Source organism: Xenopus laevis, chromosome 3L (assembly GCF_017654675.1).
Source record: "Xenopus laevis strain J_2021 chromosome 3L, Xenopus_laevis_v10.1, whole genome shotgun sequence".
In the NCBI taxonomy this organism is placed as follows: domain Eukaryota; kingdom Metazoa; phylum Chordata; class Amphibia; order Anura; family Pipidae; genus Xenopus; species Xenopus laevis.
The window spans coordinates 142,782,257-142,801,108 of record NC_054375.1 but is presented as its reverse complement, the minus strand read 5'-3'; the positions used below and the strand labels follow the sequence as shown (position 1 = coordinate 142,801,108).

Sequence of the window (18,852 nt, the reverse complement as noted above, 5' to 3'; positions counted from 1 at the left end):
ACCATTATATGTTCTTTGTTAAACTCAATAAACCTCATTCTATTTGAAATAGCCTTATCTCTGAGTTTTGCTTTCCATATAAGGTCATAGCAATAAAATTATCAACATATTCTGAATAGGGATTTAGGTCTAGTGTATTTCCTAATCCAACATGTTGGAATCCAAGTACCTGGAGATCCTGAGGTTGCATTTAGAGAGGATACAGAGAAGGTCAACTGAGCTGGTAAAAGGTATGGAAAATCTCAGCTATGAGGAAAGACTGGCCAAGTTGGGGATGTTCACGCTGGAGGCACTTAAGAGGGGTATGATAACTATGTAGAAGTATGTAAGAGGATCATATAATAATCTCTCTAATGCTTTTGAGACTTCAAATTGGTTTTTTTTTTGGCTTCCTCTGGATTAACTGGCAGTTAGGCAGGTTAAAGAAGAAGTAAAAGGTTGAACTTGATGAACGTGTTTTTTTTTTTTCAACCTAACTTAATGTCACTATGTTAGTATGTTATTAATCAGCCAGTTCATCTTTTTTGTAAAGTTTTTTTAATGCACTGTTTAGAGGAAATGATGAACAAAGAAAGCAGAAGTGGAGACCCAGGGGGCAGTTGTATGTGGCACGGAGGAGGCAGAACAACACTGAGAAGGAACCAGTCAACTGGGCAGAAAGACATTCCAATCCATTGGCACAAGATGGACAGAGGTAAGGAATAGAACAAGGGACTGGGATTTGAGAAATATAAATATAATGGGAATTTGTATGTGTTATTAATATGGAGAGAAGAGCAGCACAGGGAGGAGCCTATACACATTGGGATGGTGACCATTCTCCTCATACAGTTTGTTTTAGTAAGGTCTGCTCTGTCTGTAACAGGACACATAAATACATAAGACCATCTGTGTACATATTGACATTACATTTATTTACATACATTGTTACAGAAATCAGTTTGTACATTCTCTGTGCTGCTTGTCTGACTACAGAATCAATGTAGCAGTAATCAGCTTTCCTCCAAACACAACCCCAGTTCCCACAATGCCTTTACAACTCTTGCTTGCACTGTTAGAGATTGGCCGAATTTGGAGGAGGAAATAAGCCATGTGGTGGAAATTTAGCAGGAAGGTACCAAACTGCAGAATAGGAGAATCCAGTACAAAGGTGGTGGGTAGGGCAGTGGAGAAGTTACCGAGAAGGAAAGAAGAGAAAAGGGAGGGTGGGAAGACGGCCAGTCAGCTTATGATTCTGAAATGTTAATACTGTACATCACCTGTAACGTTTTTACTTTCAAGAACATTTCCACAATGACTTGCATCCCTTCCCACAATGCTGTGCATAAACCTGTGATTCTCTAGGGGGTTATTTATCAAAATCTGAAATGATCGCATTATTTTCTAAAATATACTCTGACTAAATGCAGATGGGTTTTTCCCCTTATTTATGAATACATTTTTCTGAAAATTATGCGTGCAGGAAAAAAACTCGAAAAAATCGTGAAAAAAATTGGATTGTGTGAATTTTTCAGATTTCTGTTTTGTTGCCCAAAAAACAGAAATCTTTGAATTATTGCACAAAACCCAGCAAAGATGATACTGGGGGTCATTTATAAACACTGGGCAAATTTGTACCTGGGCAGTTACCCACAGCAACCAATCAGATATTTGCTTTCATTGATTTCCTTGCAGCTGGCTAGGAAAATATAATCACTGGTTGCTATGGGTTACTGCCCAGGTGCAAATTTGCCCAGCGTTTATAAATAAGACCCACTGTATCTTCGGGACTTCTCCCATTAACTTATATACAACCTTGGCAGGTCTGAGATGCTGGATTTTTGGACTCTGACTTTTTCCATTCTCGGGGTATAATAAATTCCAAAAAATTTGAGTTTTTCACTAAAAATTCAGATTTTAAAGTCAAAAAAAGTAGAATTTTAAAAAAATGTTGACATTCGGACTTTAATAAATAACCCCCTTTGTCACTCAAATGCAAGATATATTTGACACATGACTGCAAGGGGGTTATCAAAATATGAATTTATCTGATTTTTTTAAATAAAAAAATCTGACCAAACTAGAATCCATGATTTGATCTTATTTATTATAAAAAAAATTGGATCTGGGAAAAACTCTATAAAATCGAGCGAAAACTCAAATTGAAAGATTTCTTTCCGATTTTATTTCCCAAATTGCTTGATTTTTTTCGGACTTTATCCCAAAAGCCAGAATTTTCTGATTTTTGGATTAATTCCAGTGCAGACCACAGAAACTTCCAAATGGGATAGGGACCTCTCCCATTAACTTATATACAATCTTGTCAGGTCTGAGATGGCAGATGTTCCTATTCAGACTTTTTGGAGCCTCGGGGTATAATAAATCTCCAAAAAAATAATTTTCCCTCTAAAAATTCCAATTTTCTAGTAAAAACTGGAATGTTTTGAGCATTCAGACTTTAATAAATAACCCACTAAATATCTATTATAATATAGCTTAATTTTGTTGCTTGATTTATTAGCGCTGAATTATTTTCTGCCAAATTAATCATTTCTTTTCTGAAATAGGAGACATTTATTTCAGGCAGCAGTGCAGTAAATATTACTGGGCCTGTCAGACGGAGGATACTGGCACTGCCTTGTCTTGTGACACTCACTCTAATGTATATCTACATTCCCTGTTATTTGGCCAATGGTACATTAGGTAACCTAGCTTTTCATGGTAAACATTGGTCAAAGCCACCAATAAAGCCCAGCAGGAGACAATGGTCCTATATAAATAATAAAGCTGAAGTCATAATTGCAAGTGCAACTGTTTGATCTGGGACATTTTGACATCTTAAAGGGATTCTGTCATGATTTTTATGATGTAGTTTTTATTTCTAAATGACACTGTTTACACTGCAAATAATTCACTCTACAATATAAAATTTTATTCCTGAACCAGCAAGTGTATTTTTTTTAGTTGTAATCTTGTAGGGATGGGTGAATTTTTTCGCCTTGTTGTAACTGAATATGCCGCAGTGGGACCTGGATTTTACTATTGAGTGCTGTTCTTAGATCTACCAGGCAGCTGTTATCTTGTGTTATGGAGCTGTTATCTGGTTACCTTCCCATTGTTCTGCTGTTAGGCTGCTGATGGGGAAAGGAAGGAGGTGATATCACTCCACCTTGCAGTACAGCAGTAAAGAGTGACTGAAGTTTATCAGAGCACAAGTCACATGACTGGGGGCAGCTGGGAAACTGACAATATGTCAAGCCCCATGTAGATTTCAAAATTAAATATAAAAAAAATCTGTTTGCTCTTTTGAGAAATGGATTTCAGTGCATAATTCTGCTGGATCAGCACTATTAACTGATGTGTTTTGAAAAAAATATTTTTCCCATAACAGTATCCATTAAAAGGAACAGTTCAGTGTAAAAATAAAAAAAATCTGTTTGCTCTTTTGAGAAATGGATTTCAGTGCAGAATTCTGCTGGATCAGCACTATTAACTGATGTGTTTTGAAAAAACAGTATCCATTAAAAGGAACAGTTTAGTGTAAAAATAAAAACTGGGTAAATAGATAGGCTGTGCAAAATAAAAAAATGTTTCTAATATAGTTATACATTTCTGGGTAGGAGGAAGTCATCAGTCACATAAATGTACAAAAATAAATTTTGTGGTGTAATCAGAAAATTGTACTTCTCAAAACTAGTTTAGCAAAATCTATCTATCTATCTATCTATCTATCTATCTATCTATCTATCTATCTATCTATCATCTATCTATCATCTATCTATCTATCTATCTGTGTTTTTCTCACCTCCCATCTAGTGAGAAAAACAGAAGATGGTGTGCAGGGTCAAGTAATAAATCACAAGCCAATTTAGTCAAACACACTGGGCTCCGCCCCCTATGACACACAACAAGGTGATTGGTCAGTTTGAATATCCAACCGCCACAACAGCGGCGATACTTGTGCGATGTCTGCATTTCCTTGCCTTTGACAAAGCCTATGTGATTTGGGTGAAATGCACGTAAGGTGCTTCATTGATTTTAAAATTGGTTAGGCAGGCGACGGAACACACTAGTTTTAGGGACTGATAACACGAACTGTGAGGGAAATGTGCTGTGGGTGAAGGGGTTGGTACTGAAGTGGTTTTATAGGCAATTTCTATTCTGGATGGCAGCATGCCATTATCAACAGCTACCTTTCGCTACCGCTACCATCGAGCCTTTTAAGGCAGCTATTTGCCAATTGGGAGAGCTACGCTGTGGGTGAAGGGGGTTGGCTGGCAAGGGGCTACTCCAGGGGTAACTTTAACGCTCGATTCTGAGCCTGCTAACTGGGAGGGTTGCACTGTGGGTGAAGGGGTTGGCTTACAACGGGCTTGTTAATGGGGCTACTTTTAGTTGAGATGGTTTATAAAACCTTCTTCTGAAGGTTTTATAAACCTGCAGTTCTAATAGTTAATAGCACCCCTATCCACACCATTATTGGGTACAGTTTGTGTACTAACCAAGTGAGCAATATATACAACCCTACCGACCCAGGATCCACTGACCCCTTGGGGTATGTGTTGTTAAGTGGATATTTTGTGTTGTATAATATTGGATGTTTTCCACCACGCTAAGTACCCCCATACCCGCGATTGACAAGTGTTAAAACCGGGGTTTTTTTGGGGGGATCCCCTTCATAATATATAGGTTGCCTGTCTGTACCACCAGCCCACTGCCCCTAGTTAATCCGTCTCCCTGGTCCTGACTGCATTTTAATTACCACTGGACTATTTTATTTACTATATTAGCAATAAAAGTTAAGTTTTAAGTATGTATAAACAGGAGTTTGTGGACATGTTTTGATGGGAGGGTGCAAATATAAGGGTGAGTTATTTTTCTATCTATCTATCTATCTATCTATCTATCTATCTATCTATCTATCTATCTATCTATCTACTATCTATCTATCTATCTTTCTATCTACCATCATCTAATTATCTATCTATCTATCTATCTATCTATCTATCTATCTATCTATCTCTCTATCATCTATCTATCTATCTATCTCTCTATCATCTATCTATCTATCTATCTATCTATCTATCTATCTATCTATCTATCTATCTATCTATCTATCTATTTATCTATTTATCTATCTATCTATCTATCTATTTATCTATCTATCTATCTATCTATCTATCTATCTATCTATCGGTCTGTCTATCATCTATCTCTCTATTTATCTATCTCTCTATCATCTATCTATCTATCATCCATCTCTCTATGTATCTATCTCTCTATCATCTATCTATCTATCTATCTATCTATCTATCTATCTATCTATCTATCTATCTATCTATCTATTTATCTATCTATCTATCTATCTATTTATCTATCTATCTATCTATCTATCTATCTATCGGTCTGTCTATCATCTATCTCTCTATCATCTATCTATCTATCTATCTATCTATCTATCTATCTATCTATCTATCTATCTATCTATCTATCGCTCGTGTTTGGTAGAAATAAAGACTTGTTTATATTGCTTTCCATCTTTTATTTTTGACCAGTTTTCCAGAATGGAAGTTTAAAATGTAATGCTCTCTGGTGTATCAGTCTGGCAGCTCAGTAAGTCAGGTGCAGATTCTGAACGGTTACAATTTGCTCCATTACTTGATACATTTCTCAGCAGCATCTCTGGAGTATTAGCAACTATTTGTCAGGACTGCCAGAAGTACCCGACCCAGAAGTACCTGACGGCGCTGTTTACATTCCCGGCGGTCACAGTGAAGATCCAAGATGGCGGCGCCCATGCTGAACACATGGCTGCAGCGTCGCTGCATGATGATGTCATCACTGGTGCCGGGATCTCATCATAAAAGGGCGCCCAAAACACTGTGACGGCGCCCAAGAATAGGATTTGCTGCCATTAATCCTGGGTTCCTGTTTGTGTTTCCTGATTCCTAATTCCAGCCTGTTTCCAGCTCCCAGCCTGAACCCTGCTCCCAGTCTGTTTCTAGCTCCTACCTTGGTTCTGACCCCCTGCCTGAACTCTTGATATTTGCATCTGATCTGCCTGCCCTCATTAACTCCTGCCTGTGACCACTACTACTGATTCTGCTTAACCCTTTGGATACCGCGACCTTGCTCCCTCAAGAGGGCTTCCTCCTTGATCCAGACTACCTCCCTGGAGGGAGCTCCCGGCTCCCTGACACTATTGTATAAATTCTAACAGTTGTCTTTAATGAAACTCAGGCATTTTGCTCAAATAGAAAATAGTAAATTGACAAAAGTCTTTATTTCGGGACAATTGAAAATCAGAAAAAGTCCAAACCAGCTGTTTCCTGGTCAAGTAAAGTCGTCATTTAAAAAGATTGGATAAATGGAATAACAAGCGTTATTTTTCTAGTGAACTAACTGAAACCAACAGAACTGAAAAATGTGTTGGAAGGGGAACAACTACTTTAAACATGTCATTCTAATAAAAAATAATAAAAAATAATAAATAATTGCGAGAACAATGATACTTCTTGGAAAACAATAGAAGAGCAAAAAAATGTTTTCTGTCTTTCTCTTGCTGAATTATGGATTTATATTCTGGAATTACTGATCTGACCAGCACAGACACTTCCAGAGAGCATCCAACAATAGCAACGCACCAAGAATGTCCTGATCTTCTCAAAACATTAAAGCGAACATTGATTGTGCATGATAAGGCAAACTGTGGAAGTTTGAGAATTCACATCATAATACCTTATCTGTATGTGAGCAAGCAACTAGTGCTTTTTATAATGGGAGGGGCCAGTATTCATATCTGAACCAGAACTATGCTTGTCTTTAATCGAGATCTTAAGTAACACATGCCCTTAATTCAGCTTTGCTAACAATATTATTTTTTATTTTTTGAAACGCCCAGGAAAATTGCAAAGTGATTCTGATATATATGGAAATATCACTTTCACTGAGGAACCCACTGGAACTGCATTGAAGATGAGGAAGATTCAACAGGAACCTAAAGAAGAAAACCTCTCACCAAAATGTAATCTGTAACTCTTATTTCTGTCTTCTTTGTGTGTTTAAAATTCACAATTTATTAGGTCATTTTGTGTTTTGAAATTGGATTGTTTCATAAATTGTAGGTCTTAATACAAACATAAACATAACAATAATAATATAAGAGACTAGAAAATGTGTACCCCATGAGAACATGGTGGTGAGAAAATCAGTTCTATTACACTTAGGGGTTTATTTACTAAAATCCGAATGCAAAAATCACGAAAAATTCATGATTTTTTTAATTATAAAATCTGACTTTTAAAAAATCACGAATTTTTCAAAATTTATTAAACCCCGAAAGGTCTGAATCTGAAAATCCGGCATCTCAAACCTGTCGAGATTGCATATAAGTCAATGAGAGAAGTCACAATGATTTTTTTTTTCTGGGTTTCAGGCAATACCCCGAAGTTTTCAGGTGAAAATTAGGAAAAAATCTTGAAAATCGGATGGAAAAGTCAGAAAACTTAGTGAAAATCTGTTTTTTTTTTCTCGCAAAGTAAATTTTCGGTAAAATGTAATAAAAAATAAGCATAAAAAAAACAGAGCGGATTTGATTTGAGTTTGTAGCAGAAAATATTGAGATAAATTCCGACTTTGATAAATAACCAACTAACAGTATAACCATATATTACATATAACATATAATTTTCTGTGAAGTTCTTGGGAGCCTCACGTTGCAAAAAACTACTTACTAATACATTAAGGGGCCGATTCACCAAGCTCGAGTGAAGGATTCGAAGTAAAAAAACTTTGAATTTCAATGTTTCTTTTGGGCTACTTCGACCATTGAATGGGCTACTTCGACCTTCGACTACGACTTTGAATCGAAGGATTCGAAGTAAAAATCGTTTGACTATTCGATAGTCGAAGTACTGTCTCTTTAAAAAAAACTTCGACCCCCTAGTTCGGCATCTAAAAGCTACCGAAGTCAATGTTAGCCTATGGGGAAGGTCCCCATAGGCTTGGCTAACTTTTTTGATCGAAGGATATTCCTTCGATCGTTGGATTTAAATCCTTCAAATCGTTCGATTCAAAGGATTTAATCGTTCGATCGAAGGAATAATCGATCGTACTATCTGCGTTAAATCCTTCAACTTCGATATTCGAAGTCGAAGGATTTTAGTTCCTAGTCAAATATTGAGGGTTAATTAACCCTCGATATTCGACCCTTAGTGAATCGGCCTCCACGTCATTACTGTTATGAATATCCTATATAAAAGTTCAAGGGGGTTATTTATTAAAGTCCAAATCCAAAAAGCTAAAAAATGTAGTTTTTTCAACTATAGAATCAGAATTTTATTGGAAAAAAACCTTGAATTTTTCGAGATTTATTATTCCTAGAGGATGGAAAAATTCTGAATCCGAATAGGTCATATTTTAAAAGATCTTAGGGACAATCACAGTGTGAAATTACAATATATCAATCTTGGTCAGCATTTTAAATTTCAGCACTCGGTCTAGTTCATTTTCTGTAAGGAATAATTTATCACTACAAAATAACCCCCAGCATTCCTTTCCTAGCAAAGGCAATAAGTAAGGTATTTGTTTATCCATTTCTCTTTCAGTTCTGAAGGCAACTGAAACATTAAGAACACAGAGGAGACTCCTGATGATTCTGGTGACCCTGCTGGTTCTTGCCTTCATTTTCCTGATAATCCTGACCAGCCTCATGTTTATCTACTGTGAGTATCACCAATAGTATCAAGGAGTTCTGTAATATGTAACTACAAATTCTTCAAAATCATACATTTCGTACACTACCTTTGCTACCCAACTGCTGGTTGGAGAGATTACCATACACATATAAAAATTCCATGGGTGGCCTCATTTCACTTGGTTGTGTTCTGGTTGACGCTAAGAAAGTCGTAAACTAGTAGATGAAGCTGGCGAAAGATGATCAACTTTTTTCTTAAATAGTTTCCACCACCTTCCTAACTTTTAGGATGAGATGAGAACCTCATCTACAGCTTCTTAATATTTGGCTGCGAAGAGAAAACATGACCTAACAATATGAATATGAACGGTCCCTGGATATTTATTAGATTTATTAGATAATTCTGATACATTGCCATAAAAAAAAAAAAATGTAATTACTGGAAACCCTTCAGTTCCCCTAGTTTGATGTTTCTTCAAACTTCCCCTTGGTATAACACTTAAAAAGCTGTAGTAGTTGCACACATCCTAAACTTCTCCTTATTTATGGTATCAACGTAAAGGCATTTGGTGTGATTTTTTATAAAATTGTGCCACAGTTGCCTCTGTATTTTCAGCATTATACATTCTAATTAACATTCTGAAGTCTATGGACGAGCATGGAATAAATCTGGAGCAAGTGTAGTAAACGGGTAGAAACTGGTGAAGTTAGTAAAATTGTATAAAAAAAATAAAAAAAGGGACAGATGCACCGTTAGTGTTCATTCTAAGAGCACTTGCACCCCAGGTGTGTTGCACTCTGATCAGCCTCAAATAAAAAAATCTGGCATTCAGTGAAGAGGAGGCACCAGCCCTGTCTTTACTGTCTGCTAAACCTCTGCAAAAATCCAAGTATAGGAGAAGGAAGAGGAAAAACTTTTTATTCCAGGCAGTGGTAAACACAACATGTTTCGGGTTCAATAACCTTTATCAAGTGAATAAGGACCATTGCACCCATTTAAAACTCAATTGCACTTTGACCTATACAACATAGTGCAGTCTGTGTAATCAATTTAAAGAAAAATGTACTAACACATTTATTGGTGTGTATATAAGTTATATTACAACACATAAATAGTGAAGCCAGTGCTCAGACCATAATTATGTGCACACATAAGAATTAATAAAGTAATAAATAAAAAATACAAAAGCTCGAAGCCACACTCTCTGTTCATCTGTAACATGGATTTTCTACTAGAGGCTGCTGGGAGTTGCAGTCCATAGTGTGGGTGTGCTGACTAGCAGTGAAAGAGTAAAGTGACACTTATATCTGTGTGTGTAACATTGTTAACACATAAATAGTGAAGCCAGTGCTCTGAGCACTGGCTTCACTATTTACAGTATGTGTTAAGGTGAACGATTATTACTCCACAAATGCACTAACTTGTGAATTTTACCGAACCTGTTACCTCTTTCGTCAGAGTTTCCTTCACCATCTTAGACCTGGCGAACTGATAAAATGAAGCTACATCTTCCTCAATCTTATGTCAGTGACATCATATCCTGTATCCCAGAAAGTTCTAAAACAACAATGGCGTTTTTTCATATTTTAAATCGAGATTGCCTTCTGAAGTTCTAACTATTCAAGATTTTTGGTTAACATTTTTTCCCAACCATTTGAGGGGCATGTCACATTTGTTTTAGGCTGGGTTCATGTCTAGGGCATTAGAGGATCTCTTTTGTCTTTATTTTGCTTCCTTGGACATTTGTAATAATAAGTGGCCACTTCAAGCATTTGCCCAACATTTCCAATAAAGACATATATATGACCTATATGTACCTGCCCTATTCAAATTGACCTAAGCGTAAGAGTACTAACGAAGTTTCACTAGGCAGAAACGAATGCTAACGAAACTTCATTATGAAATGCTCGTACTGCCAAAGTAACTCTAGTGAAAAGTCACCAGCGTTTAGCAGCCGTGATGTAACTTCACATTTTAGTGAATTACCATAGTGGAAAGTAATTTGCACCTGGTGAAGAGGCGTGAAGTGTGGCGAAGCGTTCGCTGGTGACAATTTTCCCTTTAGTGAATTTTTCCAATGGTTTTTCGGCTTTGACGCCTCCTAAACATGCAACATTTCCCATGGTTATGTGTGGAAAGAGTGGGTGAGAAATGCAAATATTGAGTTATATAAAACTTATATATAATCCTTGTAGTTGGCAAATAAGGGCGTCCAATCCATTAATCAGACCCACAAATGACAGGCTTATAAATAGAGTAAACTTTAAAGAAAAAGGTAAACTTAAAAAATACTGTAAATAATGTCATAAGTTGGGAGGGCATTCTTGGATACCTAGTTCGCCAAGAGATCAATGAAGATCTTGGCTGCAACTGGATTCTCTTTGCCCAGCAAAGTAATAATTGTTTTTTATAAATTAACCAAACTGTCCTGAACTTCCATGCAACGACCAGTACCTTCATAAACACAGGAGACTATATGGCAGGGAAGTGTTACGTTTGTATGGAGCTCAGTCATCTGCTTCTGATCTTCTCTTTCCAGATTCTATGGTGAGCAGTCAGCTAAAGCAGCAAGGTGAGTATTCCCTATATATTGTCTACAAATTCATCCAAGTATAAAGACTTGAGAAACAATCCCTGTAGTTACACGAGTGCTCTGCTGTTTTTTCTTTGTCTCAGGCCTGCGGAAAGTCCATAGGCTTATTGGCAGCAAAAATGAATTGTGTTTGAACCCCTAAGTAATGTTGAGCAGTATAAAACACAATAGCTGCGCATAAGGATTAATAATACATTATTCTAGTTCCACTAATTTGTACAGGTATGGAATCCATTATCTGGAAACTCGTTATCCAGAAAGCTCCAAATTACAGAAAGGCTGTCTCCCATAGACTCCATTTTAATCAAATGATTCACAGATTTAAGAATGATTTCCTTTTTCTCTGTAATAATAAAACAGTAAATTGTACTTGAGCCCAACTAAGATATAATTAATCCTTATTGGAAGCAAAACCAGCCTATTGGGTTTATTTCATGTTTACATTATTTTCTAGTAGACTTAAGGTATGAAGATCCAAATTACGGAAACATTTAAAATATTGAAATGTTCTAAAATACACAAAGACATCGAATTGCAAACATAGCACATTCTCTACTGGTACCTCAGTAAATTAAATCCTTATTACACTATAAGCTAGCAATAAAAAAACAGGATGATAAAGAACTAAATAAAGTTTATCAGGGCAGTGCATATTTATAAAGCCATGTCATAAGTTCAGTACAAACAACTATTTCCCCTATTACAAGTATGGGATCCATTATGTGGAAATCTGTCCGCCAGAAAGCTCCGAATTACGAGAAGGCCGTCTCCCATAGACTCCCTTTTAATCAAATAATTAACATTTTTGAAAATGATTGCCTTTCTTTCTGCAATTATAAAACAGTACCTTGTACTTGATCTTAACTAAGGTATATTTTATCCTTATAGAAGGTAAATTAATCCCACTGGGGTTATTTAATGTTTAAAAGATTTTTTTAGTATGAAGATCCAAATTATGGAAAGATCCCATATCCAGAAAACTCTTGAAGCCCAGAGAATTCTGGATAACAGGTCCCATACCTGTACTAAAATTCTAATGTAAAGACTCTGGGTGTGCTCGTTATAAAATCAAGTATGTCAGAAGTGATCAATTGTGCAAAGTAAAACAGGACATTTAGGGGTCCTATTAACTAAACCTGTATTTTTCAAAAAAAATTTAAAGGGCATGTAAAGTCAAAAAAATAAAATCCCATTTTTACTTTCTTTAATGAAAAAGAAACATGTTTCCAATATACTTTGATTAAAAAATGTGTACAGTTTTTATAAGAAACCTGACTGTATGCAGTGAAATTCTTCCTTCATTTACTGCTGTGGATAGAAATTGTCAGACGGTCCCTAACTGCTCTGCAGGAAAACAATCATACTTATGAACAGCAGGGGGAGCCCCCACCTTACTTCCCAGCCATGCAGAACTCAAGCAGCTTTGTTTATGACTATCCCTAAGCAGCCCAGACCACACTGAGCATGTGTACAGTCTTAGTCTTGCAAAGATGTTTAACAAAGTTGCAAGATGGTGACCCCCTGTAGCCAACTTTGAAAGCATAAATTATTTGTTTGATTAGGCTTGTGGTGCAGTAAGTTCATGTTTATATTTATTATACAAAATACAGCATTTTTAGCTTTATTCTATTTTAGACTTTACATGCCCTTTAATTAAATAAATTAAAATAAATTCGACATAACTCCCAACCTCGAATTGCATTAATTTACTAAAAAAATCAGATTGAAAAAAGTTCTTGCAGGAAAAGTCCTGACAAGATCATGCAAAAATTTGCATTGTTTTTTGAATTGTCCAAAAACAACAATTTTTTTGGATTTTCAACAGCCCAAAACCTTTGAAAATCATGAAAACATCTTCAAATTGTAAAAAGCACCAATCTGCCATTGACTTTTACATGACAGGTTTTAGCTGGAGTAATTTCGGATTCAGATTTATAGCAGTTTTGGGGCATAAAAAAATTCAAGTTATTTTCCACTTGAATTATCATGATTTTTTCCCTTAAAAACTTGACCAGAAAAAAAGAGGTTTAATAAATAATCTCCTTAAAGGTGTGGTCCACGTTTAAGTTAACTTTTGGTATGTTATAGAATGGCCAATTCTAAGCAACTTTTTAATTGGTCTTCATTGTCTATTTTTTTATAGTTTTTGAATTATTTGCTTTCTTCTTCTGATTCTTTCCATCTTTCGACTAGGGAGTTATTCAAATTCGATTCGAGTTTTTAAAAAAATTTAATTTGATTTTCGAGATGTATCATACTCTGGCCCTTTAAGAACTCAAATTTTACTTTTTGCCACCTAAAACCTGCCAAATTTCTGTTTAAGTCAACGGGAGAGGTCCAGAGATTAATTTGGAGTTGTTTGCAGCCGTCCTGACATTCAAGTATTTTTCAGAAAAAAAACTTGAATTGAGTTTTTAAAATTCAAATCAAATGCAATTCAATTCGAGTTTAATTCATCTGAGTTTAAAAAATTCAATTTTATTAATAAATTTCAATTGGTCGAATTTATGGGAATTTAGGGGAGTTTTTCTTTTCTAATTATTTTTATTGCTGCAGGTGTGGGACCTGTTATCCAAAATGCTCGGGACCTGGGGTATTCCAGATAATGGAGCTTTCCATAATTTGGATCTTCATACCTTAAGTCTTGTAGAAAATCATGTAAACATTAAATAAACCCAATAGGCTGGTTTTGCTTCCAATAAGGATTAATTATATCTTAGTTGGGATGAAGTACAAGCTACTGTTTTATTATTACAGAGAAAAAGGAAATCATTTTTAAAAATTTGGATTATTTGGATAAAATGGAGTCTATGGGAGACGGCCTTTCTGTAATTTGGATCTTTCTGGATAATGGGTTTCTGGATAACAGATCCCATACCTGTATTTCAAAATAAACAGTAAGAGCAAAATCAACAAAATATTGACTTACAATAAAGCCCAACAGTTTACAAAATAAAAGAAAAAGATTATTACATATCAATCCATCGAGAATTAAGAAACAAATGTCGACTTTAAACAAAGATTCATCAAGAAACATAAATTAATAGAAAATAGAAATAAAAATCGGTCCTCCTCTCTAGAAACCAGACAAATAAAACAAGGGGAGTTTTTAAGAACTCACGAATTCGAAATTCGACCTTTGATTAATGTGCCTCTAGGTTTATTTTCGTACAGTGTTGTAGATTTAATATAATTGCAAGCGCAATGTTTTAAAATGTTGCTGGCATAAGTATTCCTCCTCTTTAATTCATTTATATTCCTCTTTACTCCTTGCAGATGAGGAAAAGGACAACCTTCTAACACAAATCACAACCATAAACCAAACAATCGGTAAGTCATTTCCCTTTTCTTTTTTGTTCTAATGATATACTACTTTTATTGATAGACTATATTTTATTGGAATCATGATTACAAGTTACGTCTTAATAGACTATTTGAATCTGGTTGATTCAAATCTAAACTGGTTGGCTTGAAGTATAGGGGAAATGCAAGTTAGGATTGTATCTAGCATTGATAGTAAATAGTAATTGGAGTATTATGTTTTGTGGACACTAACCTGCAGATGAGTGTTAAAAATTGTTGCTCATATTTAAGTTATCCTGTACAGAATTGAACAAAAGTGCCAGTGTAGGGTTGATGAAGACACTGTGACCTCTTGCTATCAAAAGAAATTGAGTGGATCTGCGGCCTGGTGACCAGTATTTATTATCTAGATATATATTCCAAAAGCAATCCAAAGAAATTGCAATCCAACAGACAGTTCTTCCAGATTAAAACAAAATTCCCACCTCTAGCCTGAGATGTTCTAAAATAAAGGAGAACAATGGAATACAAACAACACAGCTCACCATACATGTGTATCACATGACTCGTTTGAAACCAGTGTGTCGGATAAGAGTTAACATGTTGTAGCATAGAAATGTTTCACTTGATGGCACTCTAGTGTCAATAATTCAGCAATAAACATGACTACACAGTAAAGTTTCTCTGTGCAGATGAACAGAAAGCCAACCTTCTTACACAAATTTCAACCACAAAGCAGACACTTGGTAAGAAATCATTTTTTTTCTCTCTCTATTTAGTGTTCTGGTATTTTACTGGTGTTATATATACAACTGTAATGGTGGTGCTGGTCATCCACAGACTCGGCTAGGTCCCACAGTATCAGCAATATATGTACAAGGATCCTCACACACTCTATTATTCTGCAGTTTCTTTATATCAATGCCATCAGTATCTATACTGGTATTTTACTGGAGCAGTTCCATGGGCAGAGCAACAGACCCAATGACCCTAGATTATTACTAGGGCTGATTAAGAGCACCAGAAACACTTTTTTTGGTCCTTTCGCCTACTATTAAGAAAACCAATAAAGACCATTATTTGAACTTTCATGGACTGCTGTCCATATTTTTGGGAAACATATTGATAGAATACACCCCTGGGTCCTCCAGAGATCTTATCTCAGTTTTATCATTACTATAACTGTCTACTGTCTGTTATGGCCCTACAACATGATATGGAGTCTAGTAAATAATAAACATACATTTTGGGAGAATTGCTACATGAGGATACGCTTAGTTATGTCAAGATACATGTACATTCATCTTTTGATGAACAAGCTATGAAGTAAACCCACTTGCTTTAGAACATATGGCACTCTGATACAAAATACCTTCTAAAGTTCAATCAAGTCATCCCACAGGGGGCCCCAAAAAAAAGGATCTGCAGATGAGACAACATGTATTGCCACACACAAATATTTTCTGACAATTCTTTGGCAATTCTGTTTATTGTTTGCAGATAAGCAGAAAACCAACATTCTAACACAAATCACAGCCATGCAACAGACATTGGGTAAGCAGTTGCCTTTTTTCTGTTTGATTAAGACATGCACTAAGTAGAGGATTCCCTAATAAATCTCACTGCTACATTCTGTAGAGGTAGGCTCAAGAGCTTATTTCACAATGTTCTAAGGGGGTGCAATGCTTTTCCATGATTTCATAGTAAAAGAGCCATATTATTTTCATGTGCAAAACTAAGGGGAAGATTATGATGGTCTGTAAATGAATAGTTTTAGCAATTTAGCAATGACGTCTTTTCTTTTCAGATTCCCGTATATCAGAGTCTATGCGCAGTACTAAACAGGACATCTTACAGACAATAGAAAATGGTAACTAACTGCATGACAAAAGTAATGTAATGTGGGTAGTGTTGTGGAATATTGTCCAAGGTATAAAAAATGTAGCTAGGTTTAAGAAATTGTGTGTCGGGTTTGACCCCTGGCTCCTGGTCTGGTCTGTTAGGCAAGGATTCATGAGCTAAAAATGAATTCATGTTATCATGGGAAAATTAGCACTGAAAATAGATTTATAGTATGACCTCAACCCAACTGAATACCTGAGGAATGTCTGCTGCAAGCCAGGCCTGATCCCCAAATCAGTGCCCAGACTGAATAGAAGCAAATTCCAAAAGCAATGTTAAAACATCTAGTGGAAAGCCTCCTAGAAGAAAAGGGGCTGTTATAGCAGCAAAGTGAGAATCAACTTCATATTAATCTCATTGGTTTGAGAAAGAGATGGTGGACAGGCAGGTGTCTGGATACTTTTGGCCATAAAGTGCACATAGATAGATAGATAGACAGACAGATTGATAGATAGATAGATAGATAGATAGATAGATAAATTTATCATTTTCAAAGGTTTGAAATCAGTCGGAAATGTACATGTATTTTTGATAGAAACTGATCTTTCATTATAAATAATTTCATTCTACTGTTACTACACTATTATTATACTATTACATACTGTTTCTCAAACTTATTATAACCCTATTCATCAAAGTGGAAAGATCAGGCATGGAACTTGTGTTTTTTTTTTTACAATTTGGCATTATCAGCAATATAACAATCAATTGCATATAGACAAGAATCACAAAATAGATTTACCCAAACAATTATATGCAACATCACAAGGCTTAGTTACTAATATAAGTGCTAAATTGCACGAGAACATTTGCCTATAAAATCAGCTCTTTGCTTTGTTTTGATTTTCCAGTTCAAAATGTATTGTGCAATTCAGCACCTGTTAATCTTCCTCCAGAAACAAAGAAAATGTACATAGGTAACAAGAAATAATTGTCGCTCGCATCAATTTTGACATTTGGACCAAATAGTTGCGCATATAAAAATTTTCGGTCATGTCAAAATTATTTTGACGCCCATTGACTTCAATGCATCACTTCTTGTGGAACGTGACCTCCAAAACGTGTGCTGGACTACTGGATCAGAGTACCTAACTTGCCTGTTCCTTGCAGAAGACTCCAGTTTTCAAGATCTGGCTACCAAACTCTTTAAGCAATTAAACCATTCTCTGTTTAGCAACACCTTTCCTGGAATTTACATGTTCCTCTATGGAGAACTTAAAAGGAAAAATGTTTTTGAAGATTCTCATTCATCCAGGTCATAGTATATCTATAGAAATAAGTCATATCAACTGGACTTGCTGTGTTTTTTCCTTGATGACGTTTCACCAGTCATCCAACTGGCTTTCTCAAAATAATTTGTAAATAGGATTTTTTTGGGGGGAATATTTCCTTTGCAATGCTGCTCCAATCAGCATAATCTGTTTATTATAATCCACAATGATGTCATTAAATAAGGTGTTGATTGTATTAGCAGGATTGGAGTTTTGATGTGTTATTAAACCTTCCAGGGAGAGGTGCCAAAGCAGCATTGTATGTGTCAGACAATAGATGTCGCACATCCGCCCCCGCCCCCCGCCTCTATTCCTACTTGGTTTTTCAGTTTTTACATATATGGCTTCTTTAACATCTCTTTTAAACTCTCCCATTCTAGCACATGGACTTGGCAGTCTTCAAACGTGTGTCCTTTTTCTTTTAGATGTAGGTACACGGCTTAATTCTGACCAGAGGAGCTGGCTCTTCTGTGCTGAGCCATAAACTGGAGTAACTGTTGTTTGGTTTCCCCCACACACAAATCAGATCATTCCTCACTGCACTGCACTGCATACACAATGTTACTCTTCTTGTGCTTTGAGATGGGGTCTTTTGGTTGAACTAGTTGCTGCCTTAGTGTGTTGCTGGGTTTTAAGCAGATAGGGATGTGGTGTTTATTAAAAATCCTTCTAAGCTATATGGGAGGACCAAGTTCTTTCTCCTGTCCTGTTTTCCACCTTCACCGGTAGTCTTGGTGTTATTGCTTCTTTTTCCACCTGTTTCACAAAAGCCCAATCTGGATACCCAAATGTCTTCAGGGCCCCTCTGAGATGTTTCATCTCTTTCAACTTAGCCTCTGTGCTGGTGGAGATCTTGTCTGCTCTGTGATGTAGGGTTTTGATGACCCCCAGTGTGTGATCTAGTGGATGGTGGGAGTCAAACAGCAGTACTGGTCTATGTTAATAGATTTCCTGTAGACCTCTATTTCCAGCTTTCCACCCTCTCTGACTCTTACCAAACAGTCCAAAAAAGCCAGTGTGTCATCTTGCACATTTTCTCATGTAAACTTGATGTTGTGGTTCACTGTATTGATTTGTTCAGTGAAAGTCTGTACCTCCTGTTTGTGTA

The 18,852-nt window shown here is 36.1% G+C and overlaps 1 protein-coding gene across 8 annotated transcripts in view; it reads left to right on the top strand.

Moving 5' to 3' along the window:
* Positions 1 to 475: 475 nt before the first annotated feature.
* Positions 476 to 18,852, top strand: part of LOC108710639 (C-type lectin domain family 4 member G) — a 69,032-nt gene continuing 50,655 nt past the window's right edge. For 2 of the 8 annotated variants that reach the window (XM_041587159.1, XM_041587158.1), the window contains exons 1-7: positions 477 to 694; positions 6,881 to 7,003; positions 8,586 to 8,702; positions 11,215 to 11,247; positions 14,545 to 14,598; positions 15,264 to 15,317; positions 16,072 to 16,125. In XM_041587159.1, the coding sequence (XP_041443093.1) occupies positions 541 to 694; positions 6,881 to 7,003; positions 8,586 to 8,702; positions 11,215 to 11,247; positions 14,545 to 14,598; positions 15,264 to 15,317; positions 16,072 to 16,125 (589 nt within the window). In that variant the 5' untranslated portion in view covers positions 477 to 540. Of the gene's footprint in view, positions 695 to 6,880; positions 7,004 to 8,585; positions 8,703 to 11,214; positions 11,248 to 14,544; positions 14,599 to 15,263; positions 15,318 to 16,071; positions 16,126 to 16,378; positions 16,442 to 18,852 lie in introns of all 8 variants that reach the window. The other 6 variants (XM_041587160.1, XM_041587163.1, XM_041587161.1 and 3 more) reach the window with 6 other exon arrangements.